We start from the raw sequence: 21,494 nt of genomic DNA, 5'->3' as shown, positions 1-21,494 counted from the left end.
AGCCTCCATCCCTCCAGCCCCGAGTTTTCTATTTTTACAACAGCTAAGAGAACTGGTGTTTAGATCCCATCTACGTATACAACAGAAATAAATGTTCAGCTTTTGGAACTGCCGCAGAGCAGTTTACTCATGGGGGCAGGAAAGCACTAGCAGAAATGTGACCACGTTAGAATGTTGCCCTGAACTTCTGGGTGAGTGGGAATAGGAGGGAGACTAACATTTCCCTGAACTTTTGAAGGTAATGGAAAGGAGGCAGGGTCTCATGATATAGCCCTGAATTTGCAATGTAGGCCAGGCTAACCTGAATTTCCCACACAGAGGGGCTAGCCTCAAACTCAACCTAGCTTGCTTCTGCCTGAGTGCCAACCGAGGTTGACAGTGTAAACTATCAGGCTTGACTCATTTCCCTGACATTTTACATTAATGTAACCAGTTATCTCTTGCTTGGATTTAACTATCAGAGGCAGAGCCTGACAGTCTTGACTAATTTGCCGTTGCTGCTGGAGGTGGAGTTTGTGCCAGGACCTCCCACAAGCTGGGCAGACACTATGGGGCAGGCCCAGTCACATTGAGGAGTTTTAAACTCCACCTTGTGATTCTCATCAGAAAACTATAGTAAGAATTTCTCAAAATTGCAGACATGCACAAAAAAGTATATTCAGTATTAAAACTTTATAATTACTATCTTAGTTAGGGTTTTATTGCTGTGAACAGACACCATGACCAAGGCAAGTCTTATAAACAAAAACATTTAATTGAGGCTGGCTTACAGGTTCAGAGGTTCAGTCCAGTATCAAGGCAGAAGCATGGCAGCATCCAGGCAGGCATGGTGCAGGAGGAGCTGAGAGTTCTACATCTTCATCCAAAGGAAGCCAGGAACAGACTGAGCATCCTCAGGCAGCTAGGAGGAGTGTCTCCAAGCCTACCCCCAGAGTGACACACTTCCTCCAACAAGGCCACACCTTCTAATAGTGCTGCTAATAGTGCATATGCAAACCATCACAATTACTAAAAACAAAATAATTGTCTTCACGACCCTAATTGTCTTCACAACCCAGCTGAAAATACAGCTTGGCCAAGCCTTGCCGGGAGAGCGATAGAGACTGCTTACTTCTGAGCACAAAGGGCTCACTTAGGTAAAGTAAACTCCCTCTGACTGTGAGTACAGACACTTTGAGGACGTGAGATTTTTATGTTTAGTAAAAGGAATACAGAAGTTTGATTAACTCTGCTTTGATCCATATACATGTTTCAAATCAGTAGCTCACAAATGTCCCCTGCAATGATGAAATGAAAAGATGGCAGCCACCACCTAGGTCCCTTAGCTCTGGCTTCTCTATGCAAGCTGAGGAGCTACCTCTGCTGTCACTGAGGACGGTCTAATCACGCTCGTTGAACACACTCAGTGCTGTTTGCTATCCAGGAGGGGATTGCTTTCCTCCAGCACTGCAGGCTCTGCCAGGCAGTCTCCTATGCGGCACGGGTGTGCTAGAGATGGCCATCCTGAATGCCTGCCAAACAAAACATCACCCAGAGTTCCTGCTCGGGTGCTACCAGGTGAGGCAGGTGCCCACACTTTGGTGAGCTGACTTTTCCAGTTATGTTTGGGGCTTAGTTTGTTTTTGTTGAGATTTGTTTGTTTAATTTAAATATGAAGTCAGTTTTCAGATTGAGCTATCATGACTTGAAGTTGAATTGTCTTACAAAACTGACTTCACTTCTGAAGCTTAAGCAGAAGACACTGTTGAAGGTCTGAATAAAATACAATATGTAGAAAAATGTATTAAGGGGAAGGGGTGGGGTGTTTTACTTTAAAAACTATGTCCCTAGTTAAGAAGACACGCCTATAATTCACCTTGGGTGTGAGCCCTGCTATCAAGCTGACCAACCCTAACCTCCGCAAGCTAACACATGATAAGGCTAGTCCAAAAAAATAAGGGACTATATATATAGTATAGCTCATATTTGAGAGAAACTGAGGTAGAAAAACCATTTGGCCAGGAGTTTGAGATCAGCCTGGACGACACCACAAGATCCTGTCTCAAAATAAATGAAAATTTAAAATAAGGCAACACATGGGACACCTTCTCTTTATGACAAAAGACCATACAAATTATCACTTAAATAAACACAGATAGCATTAAAATTCCTTCTGTACTTTAAGCATGCCTGAAATCCCACCACTCAGAAGAGGCAGCCACAGCAAGACCTTGTCTCAAAAAAAAAAAAAAAAAGAATAATTAATTTGATTCCTTTCACAAATTGCTGATTAATTTAGAATAGGTTGAAATTGGGTTGTCTTTCACTTGAGGCTTCATTCATAACTCACTTTAATTTAGTCTCAAATTTCTATAAAATGTAATGGCCCCCAATCATCCTAAGTGCTTAAAATGTGGCCACTGTTGCATAATGCTCCAGTGTTGTGGTATAGGGAATGAAAGATGCTAGAAGCCCCCAGGGACTGCCGACCGAACTGAGGAGAGTAGTTCATAAAGGGACAAGAACAAAGGTGACACACCTGCATTTGTACAGGCTTCCAGCTCAGCTAGAAACAGAAAAACAAGAAAGGGCAGATGAGCCAGACGTGGAGGCGGAGGCAGGAGGGTCTCAGCATTTAAAACAAGCCTGCCCTACATAGTGAAGCCAGCCAGGACTACACAGAAACTCTGCCTCAAAAATATCAGGAAGAAAGAAAGGGAAAAAGAAAGGGAGGGAGGGAGGGAGGGAGGGGTGGAGGGAGGGAGGGGTGGAGGGAGACTAGCAGGCAAAGAGTAGTGGGTCAGACAAGGGCCATAATTTGCAGACCTCAGGAATCAGGAGTCTAGTACTTTCCAGCAAGTAATATCTGCCATTGATGGCATTTAAGCAGTAAAACTTAGACAATTCATAATGAGATTCTGGCAATTGAGGCCTTAGGGTTTTACTGCTGTGAGCACACACCATGACCAATGCAAGTCTTATAAAGGACAACATTTAATTGGGGCTGGCTCACAAGTTCAGAAAGATTCAGTCCATTATCATATACAAGCCATCAACATTCCACTCCCTGGCCCCCATAGGCTTGTTCAAACACATGAGTCTTTGGGGGCCATACCTAAACATGGCATAATAAAGTCCCCATAGTCTATAGCAGTCTCAACCATATTAAAAGTCCAAAGTTCAAAGTCTCTTCTGAGATTCAACCAATCACTTAACTGTAATTCCAAAAGCAAGACAAGAAACCAGCTGGGCAAACTCCAAACTCTGCATCTCCATGTCTGATGTCAAAGAGATCTTCAGCTATCCAACTCCTTTTTCATCTTTGTTGACTACAACAAACTTCTTTTGCTGGGCTGTTTCCATTCCCTGTTAGCAGCATTCCCCAGGAGACATCCTATGGCTCTAGCATCTCAAAAGTCATGGGATCTCGAAAGAAACTTCAATGTTACAGCTTCATGTTTCAATGTCTGGGGTCCACACATGATCTTCTGGGCTCCTCCAAAGGGCTGGTGTCACTTCTCAGCTCTGCCCTCTGTAGCACTGTAAGCTCAGGTTGATCCACTCCACTGCCGCTGCTGTTCTTGGTGATCATCACATAGTGCTGGCATCTCCAATACACTGGAGTCTTCCACTGCAACTAGACTTTACCAATGGCCTCTCATAGGCTCTCCTCATGGTACCAAGCCTCAGCTCCTTAGCATGACCCTTTTAGTCCTGGGCCATCAACTGCAACTGTTCACCAATGGCCTTCAAAACCCCACCTGGGTGACTCTTACACATTACCAAGTATAGCTGCTACAGAAGGTTCAACCTTGGCTATCTCTGAAACACCACTTCTTTGTGCTCTCAGAAAACACTTCCCAGCATATTTCACCTCAGTGTTGCTGGACTCTTTTTAATCACTACTAATTTCTTAGCTCCAGGTAACCAGCATCAATTGTCCCAGTAATCCCTTCTATTCTGGACTCTAAAGCCAGAGCCATGTGACCAAAGTTACCAAGTTCTACTGTTTGCTGGAACTAGAACATGCCCCCTTGTTATATTACATTATCACTAGCTTCCTGTTTGCTAACTCCTTCACTACCTAAGTTTAGCTTTCTGGAAACCTGCTCTGGAGACCGAGTTTGAACTCAGAGATCTGCATGTCTGTCTCCTAAGACCTAGGATTAAAGATGTGGGTCACCAAACCTGGATTTAAGTTTTCTTTACCTAGAACTTGCTGTATTCTAGTCTGGTTTTAAACTCAGAGATCTGCTTAACTTTGCCTCCTGGGACAAAAGGTTTGTACTACCATGCTTGGATCTAAACTTAGCTGGGTGGAATCTTGTCACAAGGTCCTTACTCCCTTAATTCAATTATCCTTGAATGCAGAATTCAGCTCCATTTCACTTCCTGGTATCCCTTTAATACTCAAACCACATATTTTGTATTTTGCTTTCTTAGATTGTTCTTTTTCATTAAAATGCTTTTCATAAGAGTGAACTTTAGTAACCACACAACAGAATTTACACCAGGCTGATTTGAGATTTCCTCTTTCAAAGCAATTAATCTAAATCTCTTCACCTTCGCCTCAGGCAGACTCTTCAGACAAAGGCAAAGGGTAGCTATGTTCTTCAACCAAATACTACAAAAACAGTCTGTAGACCACATACTGAAGTCCTTCTTCACTAAAACCTTTTGGGCCATGTCTGCACAGTTCAAATCACTCACAGCAACAAAGTCTTTCACATTCCTACTAGGATGGCTCATTAAGCCCCACTTAAAACATTCCATGGCTTTTCAAATCCAAAGTCCCCAAAATCCACATTCTTTTCTTACAAAAGCAATTTCAGGCCTATCACAGTAATACCCCACTCCTGGTACCAACTCTGTCTTAGGGTTTTACTGCTGTGAACACATACCATGACCAATGCAAGTCTTATAAAGGACAATATTTCATTGGGGCTGGCTCACAAGTTCAGAGAGGTTCAGTCCATTATCATCAAGGTGGGAGCATGGCAGTATACAGGCAGGCATGGTGCAGGAGGAGCTAAGAGTTCTTCTACATCTTCCTCTGAAGGCATCTAGCAGAATATTGATTTCCAGGTAGCTAGGGTGAGTGTCTTAAGCTCACACCCACAGTGACACACCTACTTCAACAGGGACACACCTTCTAATAGTGCCACTCCCTGGGCTGAACATAAAAACCATCACAGGGCCCAAAACAATAAGGACATGAAACAAAGACAGGAGCATGAAGGAGAAGGGGGGGGTGGGGCACAGTTTAAGAAGTAGGGTGCAAATACAAATAGAAGGGGGGAAATGTATGGATTCTGGGTGTGTTCGTAAGACTTGTGTCACTGTGACCAAACCTCTGAGAAAGAGGATTTATTTGGGCTCATGATATTGCCGTATTAACCCATGGTGGAGTCCAGTAAAGCACGGCAGTTCACATCACAGCAGCCAGGAAACAGAGAAGTAGCAGTAGAGGAAGGAGTAAGGGCCAAGAATCACCCTCCACAGGACCCACCTACCTTCACCACCTCCCACTAATGCCAGAATACCTACCATGGATCAATCATTAATTATGTCAGAGCCCAGGTGATCTCTGGGAAAACCATCACACCACGTATATGTGACTTAAGGAACCCAAAGTACTCTATGTTATGAGAATCTGAGAAAGACATGTGTCCACAAAGGGGCTGGTGTGTCTGGTGAAGGGGGAAGGCTGCCTAGGCTAGCTGAAAGGCAAATTCACTTTAGCTGAGTATGATGTGCATTTGAACCCAAATGGAACTGTCCAGAAACTATAAACATTCATCTTAATTTTAGAAATAATGGCCCCAAGAAAGTAACTGGAGCCACAGGGTTTGTGAAACAGGTAGATAGGCAGAAAAGGCCAAGTACCTGGCTATAGACTTGGCCTCAGGAAATGGCAGCATGGGTTGAACAAGGCTAAAGATACAGTGAATTATATCAGGCTCAGAGCTGACACCATGAGCAGTCAGAGCCTTTGCCTGGTGTAGGCACAGCCCTGGATTTCATCTCCAGCACCGAAGCTACACACAGAGCACAGTTTATTCTAAGATGTCTCAGAATGTCTCCTGAAATAAGTCTGATACACCTTTAGCTGTGTTGACAGTTAAAATAGAAGGAAAGGAAAGGGAAATACTATGACCACACAATTTCTTTCCTTTCACTGAGGTGATTCAGTACGTACCCCAGGACTCTAGGCAGACACTATCAGGCCCAGCCCTACACTCATTCTTACTTTCCCAATTCTGTGAACGGCTTTTGTGTTCTGTTGACTTACTAGCCAGTGGTTCAAATGAATTACTGGTACAGGTAAGCCTTCATAACTTTTCTACCTCCAATGAAAGTAGAAACTGTGATGCTATTACAACAGTAGATGTATAGGAACATGAGCCAGGTCTCTATATTGTAATCATCTCAACAAAGCAGTTATTACTTCATTAAGACAGCAGCGTGGTTGGTTGTATTGGCAGCTGTCCTTGCCAGCTAAACCTCTTGAGGATAAAGGCAGTGGGATTAACTTTGGCTTCCAGAACCAAAGACTTTGACAGTCTAAATCTCCAGTAATTTAGGTGTAATACAAAACTACATTGCCATTCTAGGGCTTAGAAAATTAGCCCAAAGCAAGCTAAAAAACATTTTCTCTCAGATCCTCTCTTGCCTTCCTGTCTCTCACTCTCCACTGAGGCGAACTGTTACAACTTGAGTTCTCTCCTCCAGTCCCCAAGTGGGTAATAATAATTAAAGCTCTTTTCCTTAAAGCCAACCATAAAAGCTAAAAAAAGACTAATCCTCTAATACCCCACTACTCACTACATAGGTTTTTTGTAAGCGCTATCTGTAGAGAAAGTCTTGGACCTATTTTGTTTGGTCCCTAACACTACAACTGAAGAATGGAGAAGGCTCTGACCAGACAGTCCCTGTAGGTCTCCCTTTCAGTCTGCTTCTGTTGGACTGCTACTGTGCCCTTCTTCACTAGGAATTGTTGACCAACACAGTTGACTAAACTTCATCAATCCCATGACTAAAAGTGGGCCGGTTAGCGTTGGATGGCAATCTGAAGACTTCCATATCACAGTCACCTATAAGCAGGTAATTGTGCTTTCCTCTGGGTGATCTGCACACGACCAGTTGAATTCCATTTGAAAGGGAAGTTCTAGACTCTATAGTAGATATGTAAAGGTAAATGTGAAAACTTGGGTAGTGACACTGACTTGAAACTACAGCGGCTCAAGAGGGCAGTGACGTGATACCACGTGCTCCACCTCTAAACACAGCCCAGGCCCTGCTCAGTGGCACAACTGTCTAAAGAATATACTTTTAGAATAAAGGGAAAGTGGCACAGCGGTAAAGCTTGTAGACAGAGAGCCTCTTTCTCTGCACCTTTTTAAAAGTCAATTTAAAAATTAAAATAAAACAACCAAAAAAAAAAAAAAAAAAGCCCTAATGTTAGCTAGCATTGTAAATAGTCTGGAGAGAAGTACAATGTGTGGTGTTTCCCAGTCTTAAACACAGACCTCCACTTTCAAGAAAGACCATTCCAGAGCATGTCCGGGGAAATAGCTCAGTGGGTAAAAGCACTTGCTGCCTAGGCCTGAGCACTGAGCTCAGATCACCGGAACCTGTGTAAAAGCTGAAAGTGAGAACCAGCACCCAGCGTTGTCCTCCTACCTCCACAGTCACAGAATGACACGGCCACACCCTCACACGCAAGTATGGACATGCACACACATCCACAAAAACATTTTTTAAAAAAGAACACATTGGGGAAATTGTTGAAAGAAGTCAAGCCTTTGGCTCAAAAAGGCAGTAATTTCTTCAAAAGATTAGCATTAGTGCTAACTTAAATATGAATTCTAAAAACAGACCTGTTTTAATAGATCTTTTTTAGAACAATCAAGCACATCATTGAAAGAAGAAAAGAGGAGGTAAGATTGAACCCTGGCATGAGCCCCAGGACTGCCATGGTATTGTATAATGAGACAGAGAGCTCCCAGTCCCCTCTCCCTGCTTAAATTCCCTTGGAATTTCAGACTTAGAACAGCAGTGAGGATCTTTATGTCTCGATGGTACAAATGTCTCAGGGGAGAATTCTTTCTTTTGTCTTTCAGCAGATCCTAAACTCTGAGAGTAGCGGGCATTGTTTCTTCCTGCCACTAGTTCCAGACAGTAAAATGGTGGTACGTGGTGGTACATACTTTTAATACCAGAACTCTGAGACATGACAGCCTGGACTACATAGTGATTTAAAGTTAACCAAGACTTCAAAGTCAGACCTAGTCTCAAAAGAAAGAGGGGGGCAGGGAAATATATTGTCAGAGAACAAAACAGGTGTGAAACTCACTTATACTTCAGTGAGAGTGACTCTCAGCATTTGCTATTTTTTAAAGATTTATGAATACATTGTAGCTGTCTTCAAACATTACAGATGGTTGTGAGCCACCATGTGGTTGCTGGGAATTGAACTCAGGACCTCTGGAAGAGCAGTCAGTGCTCTTAACCGCTAAGCCATCTCTCCAACCCCAGCATTTACAATTAAATTTAGCTCTTTATTAATAATAAATCTAGCCCTTTTGATGAGAATTCTGAAATAGCTCATACATTATGTGAGAATTAATGTGGGCATTCTGGGGGCAGAGGCAGAGGCCACCCAGAGATACATAGTGAGACCTTTCTCAAAAAAACAAATGAACACGCAAGATACTCTCAAGAAGAACCACAAGGAAATTTCAAATGCCATTTTAAAAGTTGACTTCTCAGCTGGTCAATGGTAGTGCACACCTTTATCCCCAGCACTCAAGGAAGAAGCAGGTGATCTCTGAGTTCAAGATCACTCTGTTCCACAGAGTGAGTTCCAAGGCGGCCAGGGCTACACAGAGAAACCCTGTCTCAAAAATATAAAAACAAAAAGTGGATATCTCTGTGGACGTCTCTACATTTCAAATATCTTTTTTTAAAGAATTTTTATATATTTCATATATGTGAGTACACTGTCACTGTCTTCAGAGACACCAAAAGAGGGCATTAGATCCCCATTACAGATGGTTGTGAGCCACCATGTGGTTGCTGAGAATTGAACTCAGAACCTCTGGAAGAGCAGTTAGTGCTCTTAACTGCTGAGCCATCTCTCCAGCCCACCAGGAGACTTTTTTAAAAATCTATTTATTATATATGTGTACACTGTTGTTGTCTTCAGAAACACCAGAAAAGAGCATAAGATCTCATTACAGATGGTTGTGAGCCACCATGTGGTTGCTTGGATTTGAACTCAAGACCTCTGGAAGAGGAGTCAGCGCTCTTAACCGCTGAGCCATCTTTCCATCCCCCTTCAAAAATCTTTTAACAATACTTAAGATCGATAATTTCTGTTCAGCTTGGCTTTGAACTCATGGCCATTGTTTACTAGTTACAAAGAAAAAAATATATTTTGAACAGGATCTCTTATAGACTATGGAGACCTCAAACTTGCTCAAAGAGAAAGGTCTCAGCTGCCTTGAGCGGCAGCTCCTGCCTCTTCTTCAGAGTACTGAGACTGTGGGCACAGGCCACCATGGCTTTATGGAGTGCCGGACTATACTTTATATATATATATATATACAAACACACACACACACACACAGTAGGTAAGCACTACTCTACCAACTAACCCAAATCCCCAGCCTTTCAGATGTTCAACCCCGGAAGCTTTGTATGAACATAAAATTATCAGATTTGCTGAGTGTTGTCTAGCCAGTGCAGTTAAAAACCTATTCCTTAAGTCAGACAAAGCTGAGATTGAAATTCATGTGAGCCCAAATTTCCTGTCTGTGAAGGAAGCCAATCTTACGGAATTGGCCAATGACGGAAACAGGACACGTGAAGTGCTTGCACACAGAAGTTTCGAGAACTACGTGAACTAATTTTTGTTTGCCATTGGGTCTTCATCTCTGTCCTGCTGTGGTATACAAGATTTATCCTCCTTCAGTTAAACTAACACTCCGTACCTAACCCTTTGATCTGCCCAACACAGCAACTTCAACAGCCACTTAAGGAACAGAAATTCCTTGTGATGTATGATACATCTTTATCCATGTGGAAAGAGTAGACAACACTCAGTGCAGAAGTTTTGAAGTATTTTTATAAGTTTGGAATGCAACCTAAATGTCTGTTAAAGAAATAGTGCAGAAAGTACAATCTATTACAGTATATTCATAAGATGAGAAATCACTTTAAATTCAGAGAACTGGTACAGCCCTTGAGTAGCATGTCCAAGGTCCTGGGTTCCCTCCCTAGCACTGAAGGAAGAAATGAATGAAAGAAAAAGTGACTTGTCTCCTCCACACCACCTTAGCCTTCCAATTTCTAATTATAGTCTGTTTATTTTCTTTATGTGCACACCAAAAATCTAAGCAATACACACTCTAAAAACAGAAAGTAAATGATTTTGTGTGTGTATGTGTGTGTGTGTGTGTGTGTGTGTGTGTGTGTGTACATGACTTTAATCCCATCACTTGGGAAATAAAGCAAGTATATCTCTGTGAGTTTGAGGACAGCCTGCCCTACATACTGAGTTCTAGGCCAGCCAGAACTACATAGTGAGACCCTGTTGTTGGTTTAAGAGACTAATGCCCAGTACAGTGCTGAATGTTCTTATAATCCCAACTGAATCTTGAGTTCAAGGCCAGGCTGAGCAGAGAGAAACAGCTGGGAAAGAAACCCAGAAATTATTGATCTTATGAAGTTTCCCAAAAGGCCGCGGTAGCCCGATTTAGCAATGGGAATCACTCAATCTCCAAGTCAGGTGATGCGCTCTATCTTTACTGTTCCTCACTAAGTCCCTTCATTTCGCTGACTTTCCATTTTCTCACCCAAACAGAGCTGACATCTGCCCTGCAGCGCTAGATGAACTAATGGAGAAAGTGTTATGCAAACAGTCCCAGACTTAACTTTTCATAATCAATCAGAAAGCACTTGACAAAAATTCGGAGTCTGCACCTTTTGCATTTTCTTTCCACAAAGTAAAAAAATATCAACATAACAGAAGGTCCAACCCCTTATCTTCCTCTTACCATCCCACGTGGCGCCTCCTATGCTGTCTAAATATAGTAGAGCATGCAGAGACAACCGACTACCACTTTTAATGGGCTGCCTTTGGGACTCCCTGTGACCTTGGGATCCACTTTTCCTCTTTGCCAATCCACCCAAACACACCCATTCCTCCTGCAGCATAGCAGGCAGATTAACCGCCACCGCGGAGGTCACAAACAGACTGTGAAAAATGGCAATGCCTTGCTTGCTGGTGCTGGAACGTTCCGTTTACTTCCCACCATTAAGAGGAAAGTACTGTAGATTCTTGGCGCCCACTCTGCAGAAAGGAGGTGTCCAAAGCCTCGGGCAAGTACAACTCTGCAACTTGCTTCCAAAAGCACGGTCCCTGCCTTTGGGTTCCATGCAAAAACTGACAGAGGGAAGCCGCAAGCTGCAGGCTGCAAGCCAGACTGGTCAGACCCACAGCTCACACACCCTCCTAGCACGACCGGGACGCACCAAGCTCCCATTTCCCACCCCGCACGTCCCCCGTCCCCCGGCCCGCCGCAACGTCCCACCTGTCTTGAAGGCCATGTTGTCATCGTCCTTGGCCCCGAAGGTGTCCAGCATGGACACGAAGAGCACCCCGTAGGCGTTCTGGATGCCAAACACCGACCCGTTGCACCACATGGCCGCCAGCATCACCAGCCAGCCCCAGCCACCCTCGGGGGGCGCGGGAGACTCGTTGCCCATAGACCTCGTCAGCTCCACCTCCACTTTCTCTGCAGCCACGTCCGAGACATCCGAGGGTCCCGGGCCGGGCAGTGGAGCGTCATCCGAGGGCGCGGGCCCCGGCGGCTGAGCCTCATTCGTCTCCCGCTCCGCGGCGGGCTCCTCCTGAGATGGCACCATGGCCCGAGGCGGCCCCGTCGGGCGCCGAGAGAGCTCGCGGGCAAAAGGACCGGGGTGGCTCGCGGAGCCTGGGGCAGCCGCGTGGACGGAGGAGGGAGGCCCAGGCGAGGACTCTGGAGCCGCGGGCGAGCGAGCCGCGGACGCCGCAGACAGCGCCCGAGGCGGCCAGAGGACTTGACACACCGGCTGCCCCTCGCGCCAGATCCAGCCGGCCCTCAGCCGCCGCCTCTTAAAAGCGCCCCTCCCGCCCTCCTGCACCGCCTAGGGGCGTGGCCAGCGGAGGGCCTTGCACCCTGGGCCTACAGGTGATTGGGCGTCGGCAAGCAGGCTCCGCCCCATGGGGGGGCACTGATCACCCGCGCGCGCGCACCTCTAGGCTGGCGGCCAAATTAGCTACCCGATGTCAGCTCTCAGCATTAACCTTAGAAGTTCTGGGGAGCGTCTCCTACGTGTGGGCTGCGAAGGTGATCAGGTAGGGCCAGCCTGGGTCCTTACCCTCACCGGAACAGAGAGTTACATTGACACTATTTAGGTTTCATGTGTGTTGTCCCTTTTGTGCTAATTATAATACAGAAGATCCCTTATGCCACAGACCTACTTAAAAGGCAATTCAAGAACCAGAGCCCTTGTTTAATCACTCCAATTCCGTGGATACAGTTTGTTTTGAATACTTGGCACATTGAAGATGCTCACTTTGGAAGTCAGACTGTGATTCTAAATTTTTCAGCTAACCAACATTTTTGACAGGCAACTCGAAAGCAACACTCTTCAACCACACAATTTATCCTCACACTAAACAAAGAACCAGCACTTATATTCAGCTTCTCTGGCCCCTGAAGCTTGGTATGCCGTTGTATCTTTTTTAATTTCTCAGATATTTACTCACTCCAAACAAAATCAAAATACTCTAGTTACATGGGCACCTACCAGTGTGGTGGGTTACATGGTAACTGTAATTGTCCCATTTTTGCTTCTCTCTGTCCTAAACTAGTGGAGTGCAATTGAGTTAAAATACTGGGACATCAGCTGGCAGGTGGTAGCAGACACCTTTTAAACCAGCACTCTGGAGGCAGAGGCAGGTGGATCTCTGAGTTCTAGGCTAGTCTGGTCTACAGAGTGAGTTCCAAGACAGTCAAAGCTACACTGAGAAACCACTGAAATCAACTACCTCCATGCCCCCCCCCCCCAAGGATAGTACCTAGAGAAAATAAGTTTGAGCAAAGCTCTGGATTAGCCACATGGTTTCACTGGCAAAGACTAGTAAAGAGCATTCCAGCCAAAGAAAAAGAGAGGAAAACAAAGAGAGGAATTCCAGAGGAGTGCTCTGGGCATATAGTTCAAATGTGGATGCTTTAGAGGTGAAGTTAGCATGGCACAGTGGTTCCCTCGATACATAATATCCCTCCAATGTTTGCCTTTAATGTCTCAGTCACTGCTCTCTTGCTGTGAAGAGACACAATGACCAAGGTAACTGTTTTTTGGTTTTTTTTTTTTTTTTTTTTTAAGCATTTAATTGGGGGGTTTGCTTACAGTTTCGAAGGTTTAGTCCATTATCATCAAGGTAGGGAGCTGTTATGGCTTGTATGTGCTTGACAAAGGGAATGGCACTATTAGAAGGTGTGGCCCTGTCTAAGTAGGTGTGGCCTTGTTGGAGGAGGTGTGTCACTGTGGGCATTAAGACCCCTTTTCTAGCTGCCTGGAGGCCTGCTGCTAGCAGGCTTCAGATGAAGATGTAGATCTCTCAGCACCTCCTGGACCATGCCTGCCTGGATGCTGTCATGTTCCTGCCTAGGTGATAAAGGACTGAACCTTTGAACCTGTAAGCCAGCCCCACTTAAACGTCATCCTTATAAGAGTTGTCTTGGTCATGTTATCTCTTCACAGCAGTAAAACCCTAAGATGGCATCTCTTCATAGTAATAAAACCCAAACTAAGACACAGGAGATTATTCAATCTTCTGGTGCATGTAGGCAAAACACTCATATACAAATAAAATAAACTAAATATCTAAAACAGAAATTTAAAAATAAATTAATAAATTGAATATATAAAGTTCTAAACTGCTGAATATGTGGCCATGAGATTCCAGTTATGCTGCGTGTAAGGGCAGCTTCACATAATACACAGGCTGGTTTGATACCATCTCAACGAGCATTTGAAATCAAACAATCGAATGTAGCTTTTCGATATTTCAGTGGCTATGGAGAAATTTCTAAAACATAATCTTTTTTGAGATGTACTCTACAGATCATACAATCAGAATATCACTATAGGTGACTCTTTGGTAGGAGTGCTCATGAACATCTGTTGTTTAGTATCATTTACCAGAGAGAGACTCACAAAGACACGCTACCTAAAGACCCTTATAGTGAACAAGTTGGATAAAAACACATGCACAGGGGCCATGGGTGGTGGTGCCTACCTTTGAGCCCAGTACTTTGGAAGAAAAGGCAAATAGTCTCTGTGAATTCAAGGCCAGCCTGGTCTATATAGTGAGTTCCAGGACAGCAACAGCTAGAGCTATGTAGAGAGACTCTATCTTAAAATGCATTAATTATTAATTAATTAAAGTACAAAGCTTAGTTAGAGAGCTGTTGGAGATCACCTGCCTAGTGTGTGAAGCCCAGTGTCCAAACTCCAGTGCCACAAGACAAAAAAAAATTCTTCTAAAAACAGAACCAGTGCACAGAATAGCAGAAATGTAGAGTTTGTGCTCTGCTTGTGTGAAGTCCTGGGTTCACCAAACAAAACAAACAAACCAAAGGCTGGGGATATAGCCTATGAATATGTGAGGCTCTAGTTTCAAGGGTCACACTGGGAAAAAAGTTTCATCGTTCAGAAAAAGAGCAATGATAAAACATTTCCCATGGGAGGGTTAAACATAGGACCTCACATACCTAATCCCCAGCCTTTTGATTTTTGAAGCAGGACCTTGGTAACTGTTCGTCACTTTTCTCCTGCTGTGAAGAGACACCATGATCACTGTAGCTCTTATAAAGGAGGATATTTAAGCCGAGCTGGGTTACAGTTTTAGAGGTTAAGCCCATTGCCATCAATGGCAAGAAGCGTGGAAGCATAAAGGTAGACATGGTGCTGGAGAAATAGCTGAGGATTCTACATCTGGATCTGTAGACAGCAGGAGGAGAGAGACACTGGGCCTGGCTTGAGCTTTTGAAATCCCGAAGGCCACCATCCATGACACACTTCCCCCAACAAGGCCACACCTCCTAATGCCTCTCAAATAGTGTCACTCCCTGGTGACTACATATTTAAATCTATGCACCTATGGGGGTCAGTCTCATTTTAAACTACCTTGAGCTTTTTATTTTTTAGACTCAGACTCCCCAAGCACTTGACATGGCCTGTACCATCAAACCTGACTTACATAATGAAATCTTTATCTTGGAAGTTCAACTTTAAAATGGAATTCATTACTCAGAAGACTTCACGGATCCTTCTAGGCTTCCATACCTTGTTCATAGAAACCTTCTGTTAGTAGACTGGTATTCAGTCCCCTTAACAAGGCCAGAAATTTTCAGATAGGGTAGGTTACACCTCAAAAACTTTAAAAGTATAGTCCCACAACAATTACATAATCATATAAACTGAATGAAATTCAAGAATAACTGGAAGAACCTCACATTTGCTCTGGAAGTGTAGTTCAGTGGTGGCTAGCATGTACCAGGCTCTGGATTCTATGCCCAGTACTAAAACCAAAATTATACTAGACGTAGTAGCACAGGCCTTTAAGACCAGCACTCAGGAGACAGAGGCAGGAGGCAGATCTCTGTGAGTTTAAGACCAGTCCGTTCTGCTTGGCAAGTTTCACAACAGCCAGTGCTACACAGAAAGATCCTGTCTCAAGCCAAACTCAAGGGGGGGGTATATATAAAGATAATACATACATATTTGTATGATGCTGAAAACAATCCATATTTTACGGATTATTTTTAATGGTTTTTAACATTTTTTTGAGACAGGATCACATTACATACTCCTGGGTGGCCTGGAACTCACTGTGTAGAACAGGATAGTATCAAACCATAAAGATCTGCCAGCCTCTGTCTTCCAAGTGCTGTAATCAAAGGTGTATATTACACAGAGCAGATGTATTTGTTTTATAGTTACAAAAGGGACCCAACCTTGTTATAGCAGAAAACATAAAAAGCAATAGAGGTAAACTGTTTATTACAGAAACACTCCAGTGTCCTCATTTAATTTTTTTTTTAAAAATATGTATTCATGAAAAATACAGCAGCCATTTTGTAAATAACCTAGTAATATACACCCCCTATAAAACAGTATAGTATTAACTCTTGGTTCCAAATTACAATTACTGTATTGAGATTAATGGGGGAACTATGAAAAATGCCTGATGTGTTGAGATCATGGCTCAGTTTGTAAATAGCTTTCTTATCAAGCATAAAACCCTGGCTCAATCCCCCAGCACAGCACAAAGGAGATCTAAGGGTGAAAATGCCTGTGATCTCTGTAGCATTCAAGGTCATCCTCAGGTACACCAGAGGTTCAAGGTCAGTCCAGCAAACCTGAGACCCTGAAGGTAGGATCCGTAAAGTTAAGGATGCTTTAACTGAGCATGGTGGTAAAGCCCTACCATCTCCGCAGATGAAGGCAGAGGTAGAGGGATCAAGAGTGGGAGACCAGCCTGGGCTATATTGGAAGATCATCTCCCCAAAAAATAATAAATAAAATAAAAACGATGAGGGTGGCCAAGAGCAGCTGGAACCATTTATTAACTAGGAACTCCTAGTTAAGATGGCTGTAGGCCATCTTCAAAGGTTCCTGTTCTCTAATCTTTAGGGAGGAAACACCAGTATCTGCCAATTACTACCTAATGTGAACCCTGCAGGGCACTGTAAACCCACAAGGCTGCCTCGTTTCCCTTTTAGTTACTTTTTTATTTCCAAATGGGGTCTCATGGAGATCAGGTGGCCTCAAACTGAAGATGCTGCTGAGGATAACCTTGAATGCTTTCCTGGGCCTCCTGCCTGTCAAGTGCTAAGACTGTAAGAGTGCACTGCTATGCTCAGTTTCTTCAGCGTTTTAAAACCAAAGCTGGATCCTACTTTTATAGACCTACTTTTATAAGGTTGTATGCCCACACACCGCAGATTCACACGTTAAAAGTCATTCCCTAGTACCTTAGATTGTGAAAGATTGTGAAGGGAAGGCCTTTGAAGAGGTGAGTTAAAATGAGGTCCTTGAGGTAGGCTATGAAACAGTAAGACTGATGTCTGCATGCACAGAAGTAATTATGGCAGACACCGACAGACCAGGAAGTACCGTGTGAGAGCACAGGGAGCAGGTAGAAGTCTACACACCTCCAACTTGGCCTTTCAACCTCCAGAACTGTGAGAAGGTTTTTATTTGAGCCACTCAGTCTGTGGTATTTTGTTAAAGCAGCTCCAGCAAGCTGAGTGTCTCCAGAGTGGTTGGACTCAGGAGGGAAGATGTTGCATGTAGCCTTTGCTACCCCACCTAAGCTCCAGAATGGACTACACTACCAGCCCCCACCCAGAGATAAAAAACACAGGCACACAGTTCAATTTCAACTTGCCTTTTTGGCACAATTGCTGAGCTCTACTGTCTCCTGCCTGGAGAAGCAGGCCCTTATCAATACTCTCAGCTCCACACCTGCCCTCGACTTTAGTTGTTAACATCTAGTCCCAGATAAGCATCCCCAATCTCTGGCTTGTAGTAGCAGCCTGTGGTCACTCTGTCCAAGACCTCACATGGCTGGTCATCATTTCTCCCTCAGGTGCATGGCAAACTCTTCCTCCTCTCTCTCCTGTGTCTCTCTTGTTTGCTGGGGAGTGGGGGGAGTACCAGAAGTCCCTATTCCTTCCACCCAACAATCAGCTCATGGCTTCTTTACTAATAGATCGAGAACCAGTTGGGGAACAGGACCTTAGCATCAGAACCACCCCTTCAGGAAGATGCACACTGGCCGTGGGCAGCACCAGCTCGTGGGCTGGCACCTCTGACTGAATAAACAGCGTTAGCAGAGAAAACAATCTAAGTGTACTTTTCTTCCAGGCTGGCCAAGGTACGAAGAGTACTCCACACTCCACCACTTGACCTCTGCCATGCCTTCCACTCCGAGTTGGATCAAACGTATTCAAACTGTGAACCAAATGAACCTCTCTGCCCTTAAATTGCTTCTTCTAAGTTATGCATAACAAGCGGGGCAGTGGTGGTGCATGCCTTTAACCCCAACCCTGGGGGGGAGGCAGAGGCAAGAAGATCTCTGAGTTTGAGGCCAGCCTGTTCTACAGAGTGAGGTTCAGAACATCCAGGGCTCAGTCTTGAAAAAAAAAAAAAAAAAAAAAAAAAGGAGGATGAGGAAAAAGAGGAAGAGGAGGGAGGAAGAAGGAAATATTCACTAACAATAGTAATTTTGTCTTCTTAACTCGCTTCATAATTTTTAATGTTATTAAATATTCTTCAAAAACACTGTGTTAGGGTTAGAATAAATTCAACAACAGAAACTTTGCCTAGTGTGTGCAAGGCCCCGGATTTAGCTCTTAGCACACCAGATTATTTTTTTCTGTTTTCCTCAGAAGCAGTCTTCAATAGAAATGCACTCCAACTTAATCATGGTCCAAAATACAAATTGCTCCAGATCTTCCTTAATCTACAAGCTACTACAACAGCTGTCCTTCCAAATCTTTTCCTTTCTGATAATCCTTTACGATGTTCCAGATATGAAGTTGCTAATGAATAGAAAATAATGTCTAAATATTTTTGTGTAAGGTTTTGTTTTTCTGCTTGAGTCTTGGTTGTTTTGTTACACATTTGAATATTAGGTGCTGGTTTCTAACGTCACACCCTAGGCCTACAAATGAGCTTCTTTTAAAAAAAAATAGTGCCTCTGTAAGTGTACAGTTGGGGGGCGGGGCTCGGCACCCATGTGGAGGAATGAGAACAACTTTTTGGAGGGAGTGTTCACTGCCCACCTTACAGTGCAGCTACACCTCTCTGGCTTCTGTCACTTTCCTACACATTCCCAGCTAGCTGGCCTTTGAGCTTCAGGGTAATTCTGAGCGCTGGGATCGCGGGCCTGCACATCAGCTTCTTCCGCAGGCTCCTGGGACCCGAAGGACGGTCGTCGGCTTTCACAGAACAGTTCATTCGGCAAGTCAGCTCTCCCGACGCTCTTCTGAAGAATTCTTTAAAATGTTAGCACCATTGTGTTTATTTTGAGGAGCTGGACAAGAGCATACCATAGCGTGCACGCGGCAGCCACTGAACAACTGAGGGAGGGAATTGATTCTTCATCACGTGGGTCTGGGGATGCAAACTCAGATCATCGGTGTTGGCAGCAAGTGTCTACTCGCTGAGCTAGCTGTTCTCCAACTTTTCTCCTTGATGGTCCTTCTCTATATTCTCCAACCACAAAACCATTTTGTTCTGTTTGGTTTCGGTTTTGGTTTTTGTTGTTTTTGGTTATTTTTGTTGTCGTTTCTGATACATCATCTTGCAAAGTTTGTCAGGCTGGCCTTGAACTCTGCACAACACCAAAGGTTAACTTGAGCTTCTGATCGCCCTGCCTGTGCCTCTGGAGTAGTACAGGTGTGAGGCATACATCCAGTTTATTTGGTGCTGGAGACAAATCAAACTCAGAGTTGTGTTCCTGCCAGGTAGGCCTTCTCGAGATACGCTGGTCTCCCAGCCGTCCTTTAATTGTCTGGTAAATACACCAGACCTTAAGCTGAGTCTCCTTCGGTGGTGACAGAACAGGTCTGGAGACTCCACCACAGGCTCTGGTGACTGCTTAGATAACAAAACTCCCTGGGGACATTCTGGTAGGAGGTGTAGAATGATCTCCAAGGGTTCTGCAGCTGCTGTTGTCACCTCAAACTCAGAGGTGGCCTTAGTGAGGGTTTGGCAGCCTCCATGGGTACTCTCGGGCTGCTTGCACTTAATGAGACCTCTAAACAAGATCCATCTTGCTGAGGTGGGCTTGGTAAGGGGATAGGCCTGTGGATTTATCTCTGCTCCTTTGTGGCCACAGTCCAGGCACTCTACAGAGGTATCTGGTGTCAGAGAAGCTGAAAGGCTACCCAGAAACAGGAGCAACAGAAGTAGGAACAAGAATCCTATAGAAATTGAAGTTTTCAATGATGTTTAAGGCTATTTATATCCATGTAAGTCCCTTTGTATCTTGTTAAGATTGTCGCCAGGTGTTTGGGGCTCATGATGTTTCTGTTTGCTGTCCTGTCGTCTGTTTTGGAGAGGTTTTTCCTATGATCCGTGATTGTGTGAGCCCATCGTGGTATCATATTATCTTTTTAATGCATCTGAAAAAGTTCAAGTTCAGAGCTTTGATTGTAATCAAGTAATTTTTAAAAACTACTCTGATGTTGCTAGCAAAGTCTAGTTTACAAAACTGAGGTTATTAATTCCAGTCTTTAACAGCTCTTTTTAAAAATCAAGTTAAGTTTAAATTATACCCAAAATATCCTATAACTTATTTCAATCATGTGGTTTAAATGGAACCATAAGCACACATTTACCCATTTTTATTTCTTCTTGTTTGCTTGATTTTGTTGTTGTTGTTTTTGGTGGTGGTGGTGGTGGTGGTGGTGGTGGTGGTGTGTGTGTGTGTGTGTGTGTGTGTGTGTGTGTGCACATGTCAGTGTGAGGAGGCCTGAAGTTGATGTTAGACGTCTTCTTCAACAGTGCTCCACTTTGTTGTGATCTCTCCCTGAACCCAGAGCTCGACAGTTCTAATGAGTACAGCTGGCCAGCTTGCCCTGGAGATCCCTGCTTTTTCCTGAGCTTACAAGGGTTGCCATGTCTCCTGGTTTTACACGTGTTCTAGGGATCCAAACACTAGTGCTCACAACAGCCCTGCAGAGCCTTTATCCATTGAACCGCACCCCTCAGGCCTGCTTTATACCCCTTGTTGTATTTTATAAAAATAAAGAGAGAGGGAATATTTTTGGTGTCTGTGCAGTCAGGTGTGGGGGAAGGGGGTGCCTCTGCAGGCCCATGCTGAAGTATCCCTTCCCCTGAGGGACCAGCCACAAGAGTAGAATAGAATAGAATAGAATAGAATAGAATAGAATAGAATAGAATAGAATAGAAAGAATAGAATAGAATAGAATAGAATAGAATAGAATAGAATAGAATAGAATAGAATAGAATAAAGTTTATTCGAGGTATGGGGAAGGAGTTGAGGGAGTAGAGACAGAAAGGCTGAGAGAGGGAGAGGGAGGGGGGAGTAGAAGCCATGAGCACCTGGAGAGAGAGGGAAGAGGGGAATGGGGAGAGAGGGGAGCAGAGGGCAAAGGAAGAACAGAACAAGAAGGCAAGAGAGAGAGGAGGGGGCAAGCCCCTTTTATAGTGAGTCAGGCATAACTGTGGGGCAGAGCCTAGACAGAATGCTGACACCCTCCAGCCCTGTTTTACACTTCTAGTTAAAATAACTTCACGATTTCCTTTGTTCTAATCCAACAACTTCCACCGGTATCTTCTGTCTGTCAATACTTTGATTTTTATCTAAAGTGTCTGCCAGAGCAAAATGCCATAGACCAGGCCCTCTGCAGCTGACTGCTCCC

At 44.1% G+C, this 21,494-nt stretch overlaps 1 protein-coding gene across 1 annotated transcript in view; it reads right to left on the bottom strand.

Annotated features, from left to right (window-relative positions):
- SLC16A10 (solute carrier family 16 member 10) overlaps nucleotides 1–12,100 on the bottom strand; it is a 97,968-nt gene extending 85,868 nt beyond the window's left edge. The window contains exon 1 of the mRNA XM_080937982.1: nucleotides 11,577–12,100. Coding sequence (XP_080794108.1) covers nucleotides 11,577–11,910 — 334 coding nt within the window. The 5' untranslated portion in view covers nucleotides 11,911–12,100. The remainder of the gene's footprint in view (nucleotides 1–11,576) is intronic.
- Between the last annotated feature and the right edge of the window lie 9,394 nt (nucleotides 12,101–21,494).

Source organism: Micromys minutus (assembly GCF_963924665.1).
Source record: "Micromys minutus genome assembly, chromosome: 25".
NCBI classification, from domain to species: domain Eukaryota; kingdom Metazoa; phylum Chordata; class Mammalia; order Rodentia; family Muridae; genus Micromys; species Micromys minutus.
The sequence above is the reverse complement of the archived record's forward strand: the minus strand, read 5'-3'. Positions and strand labels throughout refer to the sequence as shown.